This window comes from Nematolebias whitei, chromosome 1 (assembly GCF_014905685.2).
Source record: "Nematolebias whitei isolate Nwh7 chromosome 1, NemWhi1, whole genome shotgun sequence".
In the NCBI taxonomy this organism is placed as follows: Eukaryota; Metazoa; Chordata; class Actinopteri; order Cyprinodontiformes; family Rivulidae; genus Nematolebias; species Nematolebias whitei.
Window position 1 is genome coordinate 13,662,716 of NC_056498.1, and position 20,196 is coordinate 13,682,911.

Sequence of the window (20,196 nt, forward strand, 5' to 3'; positions counted from 1 at the left end):
GTGTATATTTAGTTGATGTTTTTCTTAGTTCATATCTTAGATGTTATTACTGTTTTTCTTATACATTTTATTGTTGGATGTAACTGGGACCCCGTGTACATAATTTCGCTCCACCACATGTACCACATGAGGTGCGAATGACAATAAAGAAACTCTGACTCTGACTCTGAGATGGATTGACGGATTGGGGCCTCAACCTCAGTAATGAGGGCGTTGCTTCAGTGAGTCGTAGTGAAGAAAGAGTTGAGTCGAAAGGCAAAGCTCTGGACTTTCTAGTCTTTCTACGTTGTAACTCTCACCTATAGTAGTGAGGTACTGCACCATGTCGTGGACTCCTCCCTTTGAAGTGTTTCTGGGAACGTCCCACTGGAAAGATTTCCTGGGAGACCCAGAACTCACTGAAGGGATTATGTATCCTTTCTGGCTTGGGAACATTTTAGGGGTGTTGGAGAGTGTTGATGGGGAGATGAAGGGATTTCTGTGTTTCTCCCCAGGATCTGTTCCCTCTGTGACCCAACTACAGATACAGATAAGTACTGGCCACACCCGATGCCCTACATTATTACTTGTGACTGAAGATGGAGGCAACTTAATTGTTTTTTTTATCTATTTTTTAATTCTTCAGCTTGTTTAAACAAAGACATCAAAAGGTTTTAAATCAGATTGAGGTGCTTGGCCTGAATTAAAGCTAAAAGACAGAGATAAGTAGGTCACTGAAGCAACAGTATCATTAAATGGTGTTCTGTGGTAAAGTTATGAACCATTTATCACAAATACAAAGGAGGAAGTGGACGCTGCCTAGGCCTGTCACGATAACAAATTTTGCTGGACGATTAATTGTCTCATAAATTATTGCGATAAACAACAATAATGTTTGAAATTTGATAATAATTAGTAATTATTGTCAAATTTAAGAAAAAATCTTGGTTAATTTGTTTTGCATGTAGTACCTTTTGTCGACCACTGGATGGCAGTATAAAACCGTTTGAACCCAAGGATGGATAGTGAGGGAGCGAGCAGTGTGTTGCTTTAAGAAAAATGGGAGGGAGGCCCCTTGACATGACATGGGCTGTCTCTCGTTCCTGTTTTTCGGTTCTTAAAATGGCGGACGCTCGGTGTGATTTGAGCTCTTTAGCATAGTATGTTTCACACAAAGCTTTTAATAAAAAATCAGTAAACACGTTCTCAGCTTCTTTTTGCAGAGAAAAACAACTTTTTAGACGAAGGCACGAGTTTCAATCGTGAATTTTGGAGCTTCGGAGGTTTTTCCCCGAGGTCGGCCTGTTAGCTTAGTTCGTAGCTTAGCTTCTCAGCTTAGCTGCTTTTAACGATCCAAAAACACGATTTTGGACGAGTAAAACAGATTTTAAAGAGAAAATAGAAAGGGAGGGGTCAGTGAAGAACACCAGAGTTGAGCTTTTTAATCATCCAGTGTCTTCAGTAGAAAGAGAGAGACACGAAGAAACAATAAAGCCGATAAATGAAAATGAAGTTGATAATTTTCTTTTATCATGCGATTAATTGATTTATTGTTTATTGCGACAGGCTTATGGCTGCCATCTTAAAACAGCTTTAATCTGAAGAATTTCATGCAGGAGCAGCTAGCTGTAGCACGTCCAGCGCAGCCTGGATCACTTCCTGCAAAAATGCTATCTGCTTTAAGAACTGATGCAAGTCTTACAGATGTGTAATTATACTCCTCAAATGTGTTAAATGTTGTGCAAGATCATCTTTTATTTTATTATTATCCTTAAGTTTGTAAAAGAAAAAAAGATGACTGAATCTGGGCTGTTGAGTTAAAGATTATTTATTATCCTCTCCTGTCTATTATTATTAAGAATATTAATAATAGTCGTAGTAGAGGTAGTATCTCTGAAAGTTGGGAACTTTCTTCATATAGAAAACAGAAAGGACAATGATGTGATTATGTTCATTTTTTGTTTGAAGTTAATGTAAAACATACCCTCAACTTCCAAATATTTTACTTTTACAAATGCATTTCAATGAGAACATTAATATTTTTCACTGTTTTTATTTTCTGTACATATCTAGACCTGGAAAGTACTTAAATCTCATTTACTCCCTTATGAAGCACATAGCATCCATCTATCCATCCATGCATCATTCCATCAATGAATCCATCCATCCATCAATCAGTCAATCAGTCCATCCATCCATCTTACACCCTGGACAGGTCTCCAGTCCATCACAGGGCCACATAGAGACAAACGAGACAAACAACCATTCACTCTGTCACTCACACCTAGAGACAATTTAGAGTTACCAATCAGTCTAACATGCATGTTTTTGGACTGTGGGAGGAAACTGGAGTACCTGGAGAAAACCCACACATGCACGGAGAGAACATGCAAACTCCACCCAGAAAGACCCCAGCCGGGATTTGAACCGACGACCTGCTCGCTGAGAGGTGGCAGCTCTACCAACAGCATTACTGTGTCGCCCCCTTTTTATTAAGTGCAATACATATGTGTAATATATAATACATATATGCATTACAACGTAGTGGTGCGAACAACAAATAAACTTTGACTTTGATATTGCTACGCTGCTCTGTGTTGAAATACCACTGTCTGTGTAATATCTAAAACATAATGCAGGTTCAGTTTCCTCTGAAATCCACTAATCCCTCTAACGTACTTTTCAGCCTTTAAATCGCAGGGGTTTTTTGGGGGCATAATTTACCTGCACTGTGACTTATAGGCCAAAGCGACATATTTATGTTTTTTTTCCCATATTTATAAACCAATTTTTGGCTGAGATATGACCGTTTTCATTCATTTTGATTGAAAAAACAAAAACAAAAAAGAACAGTACCACTTTTAGCCACTAGATGGGAGCAGAGTAGTAGTAGCAGTAAGGCATGTCGTTGTATCATTTAATAGGTAAAATTGGCTATGATGACAAATTCAAAAAAGTTCAAGACAAAAACAACTGGGCTTTATATATTATACTTTATACTTTGTTTTTGTCTTGAACTTTTTTGAATTTATCATGTCCTGGATGACTGAGAATCTTCACCAGCTTTTAATGACACAATCGGCCGGCCACAGCCTCCCACCTTCGTTCTGCTCGCTGCTTGGAACCGTCAAACCAGCTGCATCGCCACTGTGAAATGCAGCTAATTTGACTATTAAAGTGCATTTATTAAGTTAAAGTTCAACTGAGACGCCCCTTTACTATGATTTCAAGCAAACAAATAATTGTTTTTACGTGGTTATCTTGTTAAATTTCAAAGAAACCAGCAGCATTCCTTCTTTTTGTTCCTCCCTTTGTGATCCCAGAGCACCGAGGCAGAGAATACTTTTGAAATGCAGCTGATTTGATCGTTAAAGTCCAGTGTTCCCCCTACCATTATACAGGCGGGGTGCCCCACCCCGTCAACAGAACTGAGCACCCCGCCTACCAAACTGAACTTGCCCCTCCCCCCCCCCCCCCGCACACACATTTCACTAAGCTAGCAGCACAAAATACAGGCTCTCTAGCTAAAAAGCCAAAGGCAGCACTCACATTGCCTCTTCCCTCATGATGAATGACCCCCGTCCCTGCTCAAAAACTGTTAGTACAAGCTGCACTCAGACATGTCTCCGTCCTCCCCATCAGCAAAAATCGAGCACCCCGCCAAGGCAAGCTAACTAGGGGAAACACTGAAGTCCTTTTATTAAGCAAACGTTAGACTGAGACACATTTGAGCAAACAAAGAAATGTTTTATGTGTTTATCTTGTTGGTTTTCAAAGAAATGAGGAGGTTCGTCCCTTTGCGCGTGCCTGCCGCTTCCGCAAATTGGTTTTGAAATACAGCTTATTTGACCGTCAAAGTGCATTTATTATGCAAAAGTTAGACCGAGACACATCTTTACTATAATTTCGAGCAAACAAATAACTGTTTTTAAGTGTTAATCTTGTTAAATTCTTGTTAAAGTCCTCCCGTGAACGCTCCCGCATCCGCCATTTGGCAGCTCATCGATTTTTGGCACAACACTGGTCCACATTTCCGGGTTCGGTCCACATTTTTGAGTTGTCAGCGGCGACGTATAATAGATGCCACGTATACGGCGAAGCGACATATTTATGGATTTTTCCACTTTTTTAGACATATTTGGACTGATGCGACTTATACGGTGGAAACTACGGTAATTGCAGTGTTTTTAATCCCAGTAAGCTCATCTCTCATGTTAATATTCTGTTTTAATAAATTTTTGTCCTTGTTAAATATATGTTTTGAATTATTCTGCATATTGCATTAAAACCCTTTTTTAAAGCTGATTTTTTTTTGTCCAGACCGCATAAGAATCCCGAAAATCAAAGTATTCTGGCTTAAAATTTTTTAACGTTAAATCCTTGGAGGTAAAAAGATTTGCTGTATTTCTACGAACTGCTGTAAAATCTTAAATCGAAACAACATTTTAACCGTTTAAATTTAGTTTCTTTAAACTGAGGTTGTTTCAAAGAGCTATCTGCAGCAGGTCAGATATTGTTTATAACTTTTAAACAAAAACCCTCTTTATTATGGCTAAACATGTCCTTTCATTTGACGTCCTTCTTCAGGCGTGTGTCAGTGGGGACCTTACAGCAGCAGCTGCTGTGAGCCTCATGCTTCTGTTTACAAAGAACTTCCTGCAGAGATAACAGACCCTGGTTTCCTGTGGGCGTGAACACTTTTCACCTTCTCCTCCTCACGAGCTTCACATCTGCTCAGTCACTTCAGAGTTCTATTTATGTTCAGCGTGAAAGTGAGAGTTCAGAGGCGTGCGATGCATTTTCATGCAGACATCACCTTTTTGGACTTTGTCACACAGCAGGAAGATCTCGTCGCCTCCTTTGCAGCTGCCCGAGTTGCGGTTGACTCTGCAGATCTTCAGCTCGGCTGTGTTCGGGGCTCCTGGAAGACGAGAGAAGCTTTTATGAACAAATACAACAATGAAAGTAGAAAGTTCCTGGAGAAACTTTGATGGAGACTGCCATGTGAAAAGTTTGATTTGATAGCAATACATGTTGGGGTTCGCTCTCAGCTACCACCACACCAAATGTCAGCTCTATATGGTAAAAAAAAATCAATGAGTTATAATATTTTTTTTCTTTTTAGTTCAGGTGGCCATCTTGGATTTCAGTATATTAAGGATCGTCCTCAGCTACCAATACCCCCAAATTTCAGCTCAATATCTTTAAATATAGCTGAGTTATCATATCTCGTTTACCTAAGGCGGCCATCTTGGATTTTTAATTTGCATCAGGAATGTATAACAACCCGCTCTCAGCTACAGTCATGTCAAATTTCATCTCAAAGAATGAGTTAGTCAATTTTGAGTTTTCTGAGGTAGCTGTGGCAGCCATCTTGATCCAAAATGGCTCCAAAAGTTAATGAGTGTTTTGTTCAGAGACCTCTCCACTCTAGGTCATGTGACCTCTCTGTATCTGTTGGAGGCTCTTCAGAGCTCTGTCAGTGTTTTTCAATGAGAAAAACGGTGCCTTTGTTTGCAAATTACGTCGCCATGGTAACTCAAAACACCAATAAAAGTAGTAGCATGCATCACGGTGCCAAGCCGGTTGTTTTGATATAACATTTGTGGGAGTACAAGTTGTAGTTCGGGCTGCATTAAAGTTGACAGCAGAGTAAGACATAGGTAGCTGCCTTTCTAGGCGGTTCCTCAGGATTCACATTAACACACAAATGTGATTACCGTATTTTCCACCGTACACGCCGCACCGCCCTAAAAGTCGCATCAGCCCAAATATGTCTAATAAAGTGGACAAATCCATAAATACGTAGCTTCGCCATATACGTCAAATCTATTATGCGTTGCGTTTGTTACACATCACCGCTGACAACCCGGAAATGTGGGCTGGTGTTGTGCCAAAAATCGATTGGATGCCAAATGGCAGCCGTGGGAGCGTGCACGGGAGGACTTTAACAAGAATTTAACAAGATTAACACTTAAAAACAATTATTTGTTCACTCAAAATTATAGTAAAGGTGTGTCTCAGTTGAACTTTTACTTAATAAATACACTTTGACGATCAAATCAACTGCATTTCAAAAGCCGATACGCAGAAACATGAACGCGAAAAGGGACGACTCGTTGTCCATTTCTTAAAGATTTAACCAGATAAGCACCTAAAACAATTATGTGTTTGCTCGACGTTATAGTAAAGGCGTGTCTCGGTTGAACTTTTACTTAATAAATGCACTTTAATGGTCAAATCAGCTGCATTTTGCCGGGGCAGCGCAGCGAAATGAAGCTGATTTGACGTTGCTCCAAGCAGACGAAGGGGGCAGACTAAGGCAAGCTGAATGTGTCATTAATAGCCACTTTTACCTATTACACAATACAACAGCATGCCATACTACTCGACTGCCATCTAGCAGCTGAAAATGGTAGTGTTTAATATTTTCAGTCAGAATGAATGAAAACAGCCATATCTCAGCCAAAAATTGGTTTATAAATGTGGGAAAAATCCATAAATATGTTGTTTCGGCGGATAAGTCGCAGGGCATGCAAATCATGCAAAAAAACGCGATTTATACAGCAAAAAATAAGGTACAATAAACGTTTGCATTACAGACAGATTTTAGCTACGGAAGAGGAAAATGTTAAAAAAGGATGTGGTGAATTCAAAGGTGGATTCTAGTAAATATCTACAGGCTGATGAGAAAACTTAATAAATAAAGAGGAACAAAGATTGTCTGAGGGGTGGAAGGTCACAGAAAATGTAAAGTTAGTGTTTTGTTTAGCTGTTGCTGCTCAGAGTTTACACTGACAGTTGTCTTTTCTTATCATCCATTTTTTTTTTAATAATTTTTTTATCTTGCAGTGAAGCTCACGTCTCAGCAGATTGGTGAGATTTCCGTCACAGAATCCACCTCCCTGGCGTCTGTGCAGCTTATTCAACTCGCAGCGAACCAGAAAAAGGAAGCGTGTCGGACGCACGGTTTCCAAGAAGCAATATCTTTGAAAGCGCGTCCTAGATTCACTTCACTAACAGACAGCAGAATGTTTTATGGTGGTAAATAAAGACTTTAGATTAAGATCGTTTTCTGTTAAAGGACGGAGCTGAAGCCGTTTTGTCCAACTTTGAAAATGTCACTGTGCTCAAACGTCACGCTCAGACTCTCAGCTACGACCCAGGCCTGTCGCGATCAATTAATCACATGATATCAGATTTATCGTTTCTTCATGTCTCTCTCTTTCTACTGAAGACACTGGATGACAAAAGGCTCAACTCCTGTGCTCTTCACTGACCCCACACTTTCTCTTTAAAATCTGTTTTAACCGTCCAAAATCACGTTTTTGGATCGTTAAAAGCAGCTACGCTGGGAAGCTAAGCTACGAGCTAAGCTAACAGGCCGACCTCAGGAAAGAAACCTCCGTCTTGTCGAAGCTCCAAAATTCATGATTGAAACCCGTGCCTTCGTCTAAAAAGTTGTTTTTCTCTGCAAAAAGAAGCTGAGAACTTGTTTACTGATTTTTTTTAATTAAAAGCTTTGTGTGAAAAATGTTATGCTAAAGAGCTCAAACCACACCGAGCGTCCGCCATTTTGAGAACCAAAAAACAGTAAGGAGAAACAGCCCATGTCACGTCAAGGAGCCTCCCTCTCATTTTTCTTAAAGAGACATGCTGCTCGCTCGCTCCCTCACCATCCATCCTTTAGTTCAAACTGTCTTATGCTGCCATCCAGTGGTCAAAAAAAGGCACTACACTCAAAAATTAACCAACATTTCTTCTTAAATTTGACAATAATAACTAATTATTGTCAAATTTTAAACAATATTATTGTTTATCGCAATAATTTCTGAGACAATTAATCGCCCAGCAAAATTTCTTATCGTGACAGGCCTACTTCTACCACACCTAATTTTAGATCAATATTTTTAAGAGCGACAGAAATATAGACATCTTTAATGTCATATGACTGTGGCAGCCATCTTGTCAGATTGACTTAATAAATAATCCATTCTAGATATAAGGCCTTTTACAGTGAATCCTTTGAGTTAATTTTTTTATTTTGTCAGTTCATGAGACACTTTGATGACAGACAGACAAAAACATTATTGCCTGCCTTTGTTTTTGCAACAGGTCACAATGAAGATGGGATAGCCAGTTACCTTCCCTAAAGCTTATTTCTCTAATCCCAATTTTAATTTTCCCTAATTCTTCCCATTCAAAAGAGGAAACTTGGCATTTGGGAAAGTAAAACATATCATCCACTTATGTCTGAAAAAACCCCTTCACGTCTGATCTGAGTCCAACTCACTGTTGTCAAAGATGGGCTGCGACACGAGGGGCTCCAGAGGAAACAACTCCCCCGCAGGCAAAGTGATGGAGGCCTGGAAGCAGAGCCGCACTGAGTTCAGGTCAAACTCTTCCTCCCACACCTTGGGCTCAGGAACTGCAAGCAAAACAGAGAAAGGAAAAGGGTGGAGAGAGCAATCTTACAGCCCGGCAGTCTGATTAGGCACCGTATCCTGTCAAACGTTGGATAAATAAACGCTTGTTTCGGGCAAACGGGTTCATTTTTAGGCTACTCTGTACAAAAACAGTATGAAGTAGGACAGCAAACTAGTACTACAATACTAATGCTGTAAGCAGAAAATTACTAAAGCCATTTTGAAGGGTGCCAATGCAGCTACTGCCTGAAATACCAGCGTTATTCATCTAATACATGAGCCCGATACGGCATGCTCTGCTGGTAGATGAACCCAAAGTGCAGTCAGAGGTGGAGAACTCAGGAGATAAATAAAGTACATGTACACTAAAACACACACACAACACTGTTTACGTGATGTTTACTGACAAGAATATAACAAGTTCTGGAGGATCTGGATAGTGAAAGGTGTTCAGAAGTGATCCTAATGTAAAAACTTGAAGTAAACAAAAACATAATATATCGATAAGAAAGGTGTTGCTTTGAGGCAAAAATTGGATTTTAACCTGTTAAGAGGCTTAAGGGAAAAAAATTTAACCCAAAATGATGACCAAAAGAAAAGAAACTCTACATCTGAACAGAACATATTCAAGTATAAGAATAGATAGCTCTGGGTCAAGGACCTATTTCTTGACTCAAAAGACAGAAGAAGGAACACCAACTAAGGAGGTAGAGGTTTTAGCCTACAGGGAGATGTCCAAGAAGGTTCTGCAGCAGGTACTGGAGGGTCATGTGACCTGTGAAGTGATGAAGGGTTCCAAAGGATGGAGTTCTCTTGGGTACCTCCTAGATTGGGCTGGGGGTTTTCCTCCTCTGGTCCAAACAGTAACTGCAGGGTTCCTCGGTGGCGAGTCCACTGGCTGGATCCTGGTGGTGGAGTCTGGAGGTCTCAGCCAGAGGAACTGTTTATGAACGCCCAGAGTTACTGGAAAAGTTCTGACTGACTATTGTTCTTCTAGCTGTGCCTGAATCAAACCAGTGTTTCCGATGGAGGAGATAACTTGGAAAAATTGTGACTAATGATGAAGAAAACTGGCACAAAGGAACTTTGATGAAGGTGAAACGTGACGAACAAAAACCAGAGACAAAAATAAATAAAGAAAAAATAAGAGAAAAATTAAATTAGGAGTAAAAATAAGAGCGAGCTGAAAGTGTGCAACTTATTTAAAGTTTCGTTGTGGGCGTGTTCTGGAATGGTTTGTCCAATCAAAACGACTGCACTTCTATAACGGTGGGAATTTTAGTGGAGTTCAACCAATGAAAGTGGACCTCAATGCACAGCTCAAACGAAGACAGGCAGGACCCTGACTTTACACCTTCTTTTTGACTGAACGTTTTAAATTAATTAAAAGACAAACACTACGATTGTTTCCACTTCAACATGGTAATGCTAATCAAAGTAATTAATTCAAATAAGCTCTGGAAGTCGTTGGCAACTGAAAGAAACATGGCTATTACAGCAATTTAGAATATATGAGGGCTGGATGGTAGAAACATTTGTGTTTTAACAGAATACAACATTATACATTAATCCATACATTTCTGGGGTTGTGAAGTCGTCGAGCCTCGACTCCTGCCTGTACGAGGGGCTGTATGGCTGGAAATGGATCGCCCATGGGTTACCCTTTGAAGGAGGTTGAAGGAATTTTTTCTTTCCTGATGCTCTTCTTGCTGTGCCACCCCTACCCAAATCCCATTGTTGTATATAAGGAAGATTTTCACCAATTTGTTTTATTTTAGTCTGTGATGTACAGCTACCAAAAATCGTAAAACACAATTCCCAATTGTGCTAAATGTTTTGATGTCATTTTTGTGTGCATAGGTTTTTCCAAAGCTGTGGAAAAAGTAGTGAATCACAAAGGACAATCGGTACACCAATAACCCCCATCACTGAGGGATTTGAGTCGTGAATGTTTGCCGTTTTCAAGATGAGGGTTTTTCTGGACTGGAATTGAACAGGGTGTTTAAGAAAATCTTAATGTTTTTGGTGCAAGATACTCAAGTGGGTAGGAGGTACACTGTGTATAAGAACAGTAATATCATATCGATACGAAAGACGTTGTTTTGAGGCAAGAATTGGATTTTAATCTGTTAAAAGTTACTAACGGGACAAAATTACAGAAAAAAAGACAAAAGAAAAGAAACTCTAAAGCTGAAGAGAACTACAGTATCAAAGATGAACAGAACATATTAAAGTGGGAGTTTGTAAGAATAGATCGCTCCGGGTCAAGGACCTATTTCTTGACTCAATGGGCACCAGAAGGAAAACTAGCTTAGGAGGTGGAGGTTTTAGCCTACAGGGACATGTCTAAGAAATGGTTTTATTTTTCTTGTTCAAGGTGGTGCAGACCTTGTCAAAAAAAGAGAGCACTTTCATCCACCATCAGGTGCAACAATGAAGCCATAGGGTGGCCAATGGTGGCCTTGGCCACCATAGATTAATCCAGTCATTGCACCAGCCACCGCAATTATTTGATGAAACTACTTTTAAGCGATATAAAAACTAGAAAGCATAGTTTCTTAAATGATAGCTTTGCATATATATATGGTGGTGGCCATCTTGAACTTTGACGTGGCCACCCAAATTTTAAAAGGAATCTTTCTTACACCTAGATGCACCCAAAATCTAAAATGGAAGTCAGTACCTCTCTTATTTTTCAACTTATCACAATCAAAATATGCATAGACGATCGACAGAGGGCATTTCCAATTCTCATTTTTTTGCTCTGCAACGGGGCACAATAGTAACTGAAGATTAATGGCAGATTAGTCATGTTTATGCATTGGCAACCTTAAAAAGAAATGCAAAATTTCATATGAACTTCAAAAGTTTAGTTCTTTTATTGACTTTGCAATTGTAGGCTTTTCCATTTTTTCAGTGAAATGTTCTCTACATCAACACCAACCTTTTTTTTTCATTCAAACTTTATTTAGACAGGTTAATCCCACTGAGCCTCAGGGACTCATTTACAAGAGAGACCTGATTTATTAACTTCCAGTCTTAAGCTTAGGACTCAGTTAATACAAACCTTTGACTCAATGACAGCGTGAAAAAAAAACCCCAGCACTTACTATTGAAGGGGTTGTTACTGGTCTGCAGTCTACAAGTGATGGCCTCATTCACATCCTTCTTCTTCACGCACTGTATGCCCAGGTTCTGAAAACTGAAAGCAAACACAGAAACTTGAAACTTAAGTTTCATTAACTAACCAAACTGGTACAGTTGAACTTTTTACATGATATAAAATTTAAAAACAAAACACAAAAAATAAAACTGAAACTAATATATTTGAGGCCACAAACAGCTTCCAGTTTACAAATTGCTACATTTACCAACGTTTTTAACTTTTTACACATCCACTTCTGATACTTCTGCTAAACCAACCTAAATTTTTCTGTATATCAAAGGTCAGTATTAAAATAAATTATATTTAAAAGAAAAATCTCTTGCTTGAACAACTTTACCGGTAATGTGCATATTGTTTATTGGGACATTCTGTGAATCTGTAATAATTATTTATTTAATAAACCAGTCCATCATCCCACTATCCTTTTAATAAAGACAAAACAAATGCCTAATGTAGCCAGTGGCTGTGCTCACTTTGTACCGTTTGTTTGGATTTCATCACTCTACTAACAGACAACACAAACAAAGAACAACCTAGCCAGGAACACTGATTTAATTATGTAATTTTAGTTTCCGATGTTACACAGTTGAACCCAGATGATTGCACTTCTGATGTACAAGTGAAACTGTGTTGCCTCTTTTATCCAGGACACCTATGTACAGTAAAACTGGACTTTGAAACAAAAATAGACTCAACGGGAGCCTTTTTTACAAAGAATTGTGCTGATTTCCTACTAAAACATGGCAGATTCTTAAAACCACAAACTTTCAAAAAAAATGTATAGATTTATAAGACTGTGTGCATGCATGAATCCAAGTTTCTTTGTACATCTTGAGGAATGCAGACACAGTGGACACTTTCCGTGACACGTCTCCATTTATATATGCAATTATTCCCTCGCACATGATTCTCCTCTGCACGAACAAAAGTCACATGGAATGAGATGGGATTTTATGAAATGCAAGTTCAAAGTTAATTAGTTGCATTTGTGATCGATACATCTATCCAATATGGCTGGCATAGCTTGGATAAAAGATGAATGTATTATTGTGTATCATGTGTCTGGTGTGTACAATAACTGTTTTCATTAGAGCCCAACCGATATATCGGTAGGGCCGATATTTTAGGCCAATATATGTGTTTGGCGACCTATGGGTATCTGTGATAATTGTCCCATTATCCGCCAATATACACTCCTAATTTTCCACCTCTAAAATGCTGGAAACAGCCATAATTGTACAATGTATCCAGCAGAGGTGCATGAAGACAACTTTCAAGTCATGGCCCTTCACTTAACTTTCACTTTCAGCACAGACGAAGCAGGGAACAGTACCGTGTAGTATATTTTTGTTGAACAGAGCATGGTAAATTTATTTTTACTGACCTGTAAAATAAATCAACAATAATAAATTCTCTTCAATCCTCCAACCCACTTGTCATTAGCAACGCGCCTCTCAGGTTAGTAAGCTAACGTTTAGCATAGGCTATTGTCTTGTCAAACTTACACAGAGGTACAATATATCAGTGTTAGTAACATTATCTTTGTCATCCTCAATGAAATGCATTGTTTGTCTGAAATCTTTACTTCTCTGCAAAGAAAAAAAAACTGCTGCGGTCAACACTAATTGGACCTTCACCATAAGTAACCGACTGTAAACAGTGAATTTATATTTTTGTAACACACTTGATAACTTTATGGTGAATAGTGGAGGAATAGAAAATATGAACACACGTTAGGAAAACTGCTTTTATGACCAGAGCATCACTTGGAAACCTAGAGTGGGACTAGTTATAGAGTGGATCTGATTTGCATAGCTTCACGGTTGCTAACAGCTGTGCTAAATAAACAAGCCCCGCTCCACTCGTTGTTTTCTTAAGATTCTTGGGGGTGGACAGAGCTCACAAATTTTCAGCCATTATATCTGTTATTTGTGGTAACTCCTCTTCCCAATATTGGGAAGAGGAGTAATATGGCTAATCACCAATATGGCTTTCACCATATTGGTGATAGCCAGAATTTCCATATCGGTTGGGCTCTAGTTTTCACATCATTATCAGCTTTCCAGCATACCCTAACCAGTAAACCAAAACCTGTAGAAACGTGTACACCAGCCATGAAGGTGTCATGGAGCTGCATCTACACGTGTTTTTCACAACACGCATACAGTTCCTTGGTCATTTCATTGCCGATTCATTTGAATTTAATATGGAAAACGGCGCATGCCATGTCTTTGTGCTTACACACTTTGTACATGAAGACCATCAGTTATTCTGTTAATGTTTTACTCATGTACTTCCTTCTTGGGTTAGGAAGAAATGCAGCCTTGTGTTGATATGAAACTGCAATTTCCTTTGTGTTCCAGAATGTACATTTCTTCTTCAGCTTTCTGCAAAGGTGCCCAGTTTTATTACATGACACGGAACAGTGCTTTCCACGATATGATGACAGCAATGCAACGTCCCTCTCAGCTGCCCCAGAGTGATGGCGTGTCATATTCCTACCATGCAGACATAAAGCAAATACAAATATTTTGACTAAAACTGTTTATGACACCGAGAGATGAGGTGTAGAGCAGCAATCCACCCCCACCACCCGATAAAAGGCCACACATTTGAGAGCTTATTTCTGCTTATTGATCACTTATAAAAGACTTTCATGTAAAAAGAGTGTACCGTCTGAAAAATACAAAAAATGTTCTCTAATGAATTGTTCAAGATGTAAGAAAAACCTGCTCCATTTGCATCGGCAAAACCAATAGTATTTTGATGGAAGACTGATTTTGAACAACTTTTCTGTAGTTAACTTTTATGTCACTTCAGTCTTTTCAATTAGGTTGCCAGATATATTTTAAAATATTATAACACGGGTAGTCCTTTGCACAGTACAAAATACCTTAAAAATTAAAATTTTTATTTGCCGCACTGACAGATCACTACTTTAAAATGACTATTTCCTTCAAAGGGATTATATCTATAGGGTTTATTACAATTTATTTTTCACATTTGATCAAATATTTAGTTAAATTTACCATGGTAATAATTTATTTAACCTTTATTTATACAGGTAGTCTCACTGAGTCACGAGGACTCATTTTCAAGAGAGACCTGTTTTGGGAACAGATGGTGGGGGTTTATGTATACATATACATAGGGCTGAGTACCGAACCGAAGTTATTTTATAGCACCCACCGAACTGCACCGGTCGGTGTATGGATTGAAACGTCACTCTTTTTTCGGTGTAAAGTTTTGGTATTGGCTGTAACGTGTCACGTGGTTTCAGCACGCAGGCAGGTAAAACTCAGACATATGACCAACAGACTACATGTTTACACCCAGAGCTGTATAGAGCTGCCGTACCTAATCTATGTATAATGTATGTCTATGGTGCTGGTGACGCCCACAGACAGGGTTCACGTGTGCAGCGCGTGTTGTCGAACGGCTTCAATTTATGAGCAGAAAGTTGCTCCGTGTTTTTCTGTGAGGAGAGAGGAGGACAGCAGCCTCCCCCCTCCTGTCAGCATTAAAGTCAGTCTGTGAGTGTTAGAGAGCATGAACGGTCTGGTTCATTATCTCCACGTCATCAAAGAACTCCGAGGACGGAGCTGTGTGTGGGATTTCAGCTGGTGAGTTTACGTTTGTTAACATTACTGCAGCTTAACACGTACATCGCGGTGAATTAAACTAGAATCCATGTAACGCTAACTTTAAGATATTAGTGTGTAAATTTATGTTATCTACGTAGCTAGCTAAAATCAGAAGCTAACTAAAGACTGACAGTAACAGATAAAGCTTGTAAACGTGCTCATCCATCCGGTCAGCTGCTTCAACAGTTCACTAAAGACCCTTATCCACAGGGCCTTTTGGGGCTCCTATGTAACTAGTTCGGGCATAGTTTCTCCACAGTGCCTTCAGCGGTGGAACCCGCACGATTTTTGTGACCTGCTTCTCTGGGGTCCCAGGTCTGGTTCTTGTTGGGTCCAGATGTGACATCAGCGCACTGCCGGTCAATGATTGGTCATGGGGAGGAGTCAATGGATCTTTCAGAAACTTTTCAAAACACCGATCCACCATTTGCAATTTCTCGGACTGGAGCAGCAGCTGGACCTATTTTAAAGATTTCAAAAACAATAATGACAACACCGTGGTCTAATGCTGAAGTGCTGGCGGGTTTTTTTGTGCTTGCTGGCCGACAACAAAATTCAGAGCGAGCTAGATGGAGCTTCGCCGGTCTACCCGGGTCCTCTCCACCGCAGCGTCGGAGCCGGGCAGGGTGTCATCTCCTCGAGCTAAAAGTTATCTGTGGAAGTAAGTAAAAAGCAATATTTACCGTTACGTTTTTTTTTAGTTTAAAACTGTGTGTAAATGGTGTTAAAGTCTGTTTTCTTCGAGAGCTAAGTAGTAGAGAAGCTAGCTGACCGTAGTTAGTATGTAGCTTTGTGTAATTTCTCATCACAATATACTACCGGTAAATATCACAGGGATATGAACTTTATGTCATAGCAAACATCCCAGTCAAATGTTAGATACAGTAGGAATGTGGACAGACCGACCGGCCGGTAAAAAAAAAAAAAAAGTGACTACTGCCGTGTTCTGTTTGGCCAGCATACATAGTCAGACCACCATACGTGTAGCGTAAACTGATGGCAACATCTGTGAGATCACCATACGCTTCTATTTAATTAGCCATATCACATCATGACGTAGCAGTTAACCTGTCAGATCACAATACTTTGTTATTAACAGCTGTATGACACCCTGAGTTAGCAGTTAACCTGTCAGATCATCATATACTTTGTTTGGAACAGCTGTATTACACCCCAACGCCTCAGTTCGCCCTAACTTAGCAGTTTAACAGCTGTATGACACCCTGACTTAACAGTTAAGGCAGCGGAATGATTATATTGTCCTTATATTGTTTAAATTGAATTCATAAAGCTCGGACTAACGTCGCATGCACTGTTCGCACATAAACAAACTGAGTTTTCGCTCCACCTGCAGTTGTGCACGTTACACGCAAAACGTCACCAAAACATTTTACTTACAGTTCAGGAAATGCATTGCACACTGTAAATTGTGTAAATACACAATAATACCATGTGTACTTTGCACCACAACAATTTACTAACTTACTTTTTGTTGTATCTTGCAGTGTAGGATGATTAGACAGCTCCTATGAACGTCACAGGTTTATTGTAAAATGTGCATGTGCGCGCATGCGTATTAACTAAATGTATGATACCATCACATGTATGCTGAATGGACAGAACACCGGGGAAAAAAAAACCCTGACGCGTGTAGCTTCTCATCACAATAGACAATATCGCCGGGATATGAATTTCATGCCATATTGCACATCCTGACTCTGTATCTAACATCTGGCTGTTCTTACAGTCAGTAAACACCTGCAGATGTCCACAATAGTGAAACATACGATCGTCAATACTAACTAAATAGTCCTGTATTAACGTGTAATTGTATCATTTCAGGTTAATCAGTCAGTTCCTGTCTGAAGCTCCTCTAAATCCATTGGTGTCCTTGGAGAAGGATGGGGCAGTAATGTGTGGCCACTGCACTTTAAAGCAAGTATGTCATGACACAAACACTCAAAACTTGAAAATTACAGATAAAAACAAAGGATAATGATATTTAGAGGAGATTATAACAATTAACTTTTTCTTGTTTGTGAGATGGGGATGAGAAAACAGCCAGCCAGACATATGAAGCCATCGCTGGACTGCAGCATCAGGATCTGAGGGTTTGTGCCTCCAGACTACACATCAACTGCAGCGCACCATACCTCGGAGCTTCTCCGGACGCTCTGCTCTCCTGCACCTGCTGTGGCAACGGTGTTTGGAAAATAAAATGCCCACATTGTGCCAAAGATGCTGGAGTCCTCGCTGCCTCAGTTAAGAAACATTTCTGCATTTGATAACACAAACGGGTCCTATGAACTAAGCAGAGGTCACACAGGTACACCAGGTACAAGCTCAGGTGTTTGTGACAGAGCGGTAGTACTGTGACTTCATGGTGTGGTATGGGTCAGATTATTTTATTCTGATTGTGTCTGATGGTGAGTTCTTTACTGAAGCAGTGAAAAATGTAGAAATGTTCTAATGTTCTACAGGTCAGCATTTTCGCCTGAGCTATTTGCCATATTTTATTTTTTAATTATTGTTACGTTTTGGAGCAGCCAAACTAACACAGGATTAAAGCACATGGTTAAGATTCCACTGATGATATTTTAAGATTAGATTTCATACATAACTGCAGATGTGGCAATATGTTTTTCTGTTTCTACAAATAACACCAGTCTTTCATTTTTTTAAACTGTTACAATTTTATTGGCGTATAACATTTACAGTATTCAAATAAAGTTGCTTTGATATTTTGATTGGAATTGATATATTTATATATTTATATATATATATATATATATATATATATATATATATATATAATATATATATAAATAAATTGTGCTTTTTGTAGGCTGGGCGGAGCCTAAGCTACCCCTGTTGCTAAGCAACATCAATGTCAGGAAATTAGGCTAATGTTTGTAGGGCTGAGCTTCATTCACTCCTGTTGCTAGGCAACATCAAAACAAAAAAGCATGCTTCTGTTTACAGGGCAGAACCTAACTGACCCTTGTTGCTTAGTGACATCACAAAGCCATGACCATCTTGATGTCACATCAAAGGCACAAAATGTTTATATATATGGGAGATATTCTTCTTGGAATCAGTTCAGACTTGAACACAGTGCCTTTCACGTCTCTTCTTGAGTACTCGTAGATTACGTAAACCCGTTATACTTCATACCAAGTATCTTGAGGTTTGTTGAATTTGAGTTCAGCCATGAGTTTTTATCTTTTGGCTGTTTTTCTTGGATTTGTTTTCAAGGCCATTTGGTGCCGCATAAGGAATTTTTCCAAATGCGTTTTAAACCGAATGTCACCTTGTTTTTTGGATTTCTCTAGACGATGGGTTCTGCTTAACGAACGTGGGCAGGATTTGTTTGCGTGCATGAGAGGAATCTCTCCCATTTCCACACGGAGTGAGTCTGAACCAACTGGAGCACCGATACACGAATACTGTCAGGCTTTCGATGCTCCGCTGAATGTTTTCTGCAGCACAATAATTGTCGAACTCCGTGAAAGACTCATTCACAGCAAAGATCGCAACGGCTTGTGGGCGCGGCGAGAAGCGCAGAGACTTCAACTGCTTTCCCGCTATCGAAAACTTTCTGTTTTAGACGATGAAGACAGAGACGAGCAAATGCACATTTGTGAAAACCCTGTCTTTGAAAGAAAGCTGATTATCCGCCGCAAGCCGTTTTTGTTAAACCGCCCTTGCTCTGGTGTGTGGGAACGCCGCCAGCCTTCATGGTCGAGAAAGTATGCCTACATGGCACATCGGAGCTATGAGATGGCTGGTTTGAACCGAACTCGGAGAAAACTGAGTACGGTTCAAAGACCCACTCTACCCTTACAGGAAGCGGTTTTGACCAACAAAGTCTTGGTCAGGTGAATGAAAATAACTCAAGGCTTTAGGGACAACAGAACGCCTGACCCCATATCTTTATTTCTTTATTTTGTACATTTCTTTTTATATACTTATTTTTATTTTGAAAAATATACATTTATATTTATACTTATTATTATACATTTTTATAAATATAGTTTTGTATATTTTTATACATTTATTTTCATAAAAAATTGTATATTTATTTTTATAAATTCATTTATAAAAAAACAAATTATAAATGTAATTTTAAACATTAATTTGTAAAAAAAAATTGTATGCAATTATTTTACTAAACTCCTTTTAAACCAGCCACTAGGGTGCACAAGCCAGTGTATCTCTTGTGCCGGTCCCAAGCCCGGGTAAATGGTGAGGGTTGTGTCAGGAGGGGCATCCGACGTAAAAAACTTTTGCCAAAACTATAATGGGAGTTCATCAAATCGAAACCAAACCGTATCGGTTGAGGCCCGGGTTAAAAAACCACCGCCACCGATACTGTTGACAAACAGGGTGCCAGAGGAAAATTGTGCTACTGTTTGTCGAATTTCCATTACATTACATTTGTAAACTTATTTTTATACATTTATTTTTATAAACATAATTTTTATTACATATTTTTATACATTTATGTTCATAAAATTATTTTTATAAATTAATTTGTAAAAAAAAAGTAAATATTTTATAAATATTATAAATACAACAAATATATTTATAAACTCATTTTTATATGTTTATTTATTTATAATAAATGTTATTCAAATCCTAAATTTGCACTTAAAAAATTGAGTAAACAGAAAGGAGCAGATGTCATAAACTCATGACATCATCATGACACCATGAGTGTTGTGGTGTCATGATGATGTCATGGTGTCATGATGAGTGACACCATGACCTCATCATGACACCATGAGTCGTGGTGTCATGATGATGTCATGATGATGTCATGGTGAGTGTCATAGTGTCATGATGATGCCATGGTGTCATGATGAGTGATGACACCATGGCATCATCATGACACCATGAGTGTCATGGTGTTGTGATGATGTCATGATGATGTCATGGTGTCATGATGATGTCGTGGTGTCACTCAACATGACATCATGAT

The 20,196-nt window shown here is 39.1% G+C and overlaps 2 protein-coding genes across 2 annotated transcripts in view; one reads left to right on the forward strand and one right to left on the reverse strand.

Annotated features, from left to right (window-relative positions):
- The window catches only part of LOC119414734 (neurexin-2), a 1,264,057-nt gene that overhangs the window by 1,106,007 nt on the left and 137,854 nt on the right, over positions 1-20,196 (forward strand). The window lies entirely within an intron of this gene.
- The window catches only part of rela (v-rel avian reticuloendotheliosis viral oncogene homolog A), a gene marked incomplete at its 5' end in the record, with an annotated part of 31,097 nt that overhangs the window by 9,297 nt on the left and 1,604 nt on the right, over positions 1-20,196 (reverse strand). Inside the window, 3 exon segments of the mRNA XM_037675153.1 lie at positions 4,796-4,900; positions 8,273-8,407; positions 11,516-11,607. Of these exon segments, the coding sequence (XP_037531081.1) occupies positions 4,796-4,900; positions 8,273-8,407; positions 11,516-11,607 (332 nt within the window).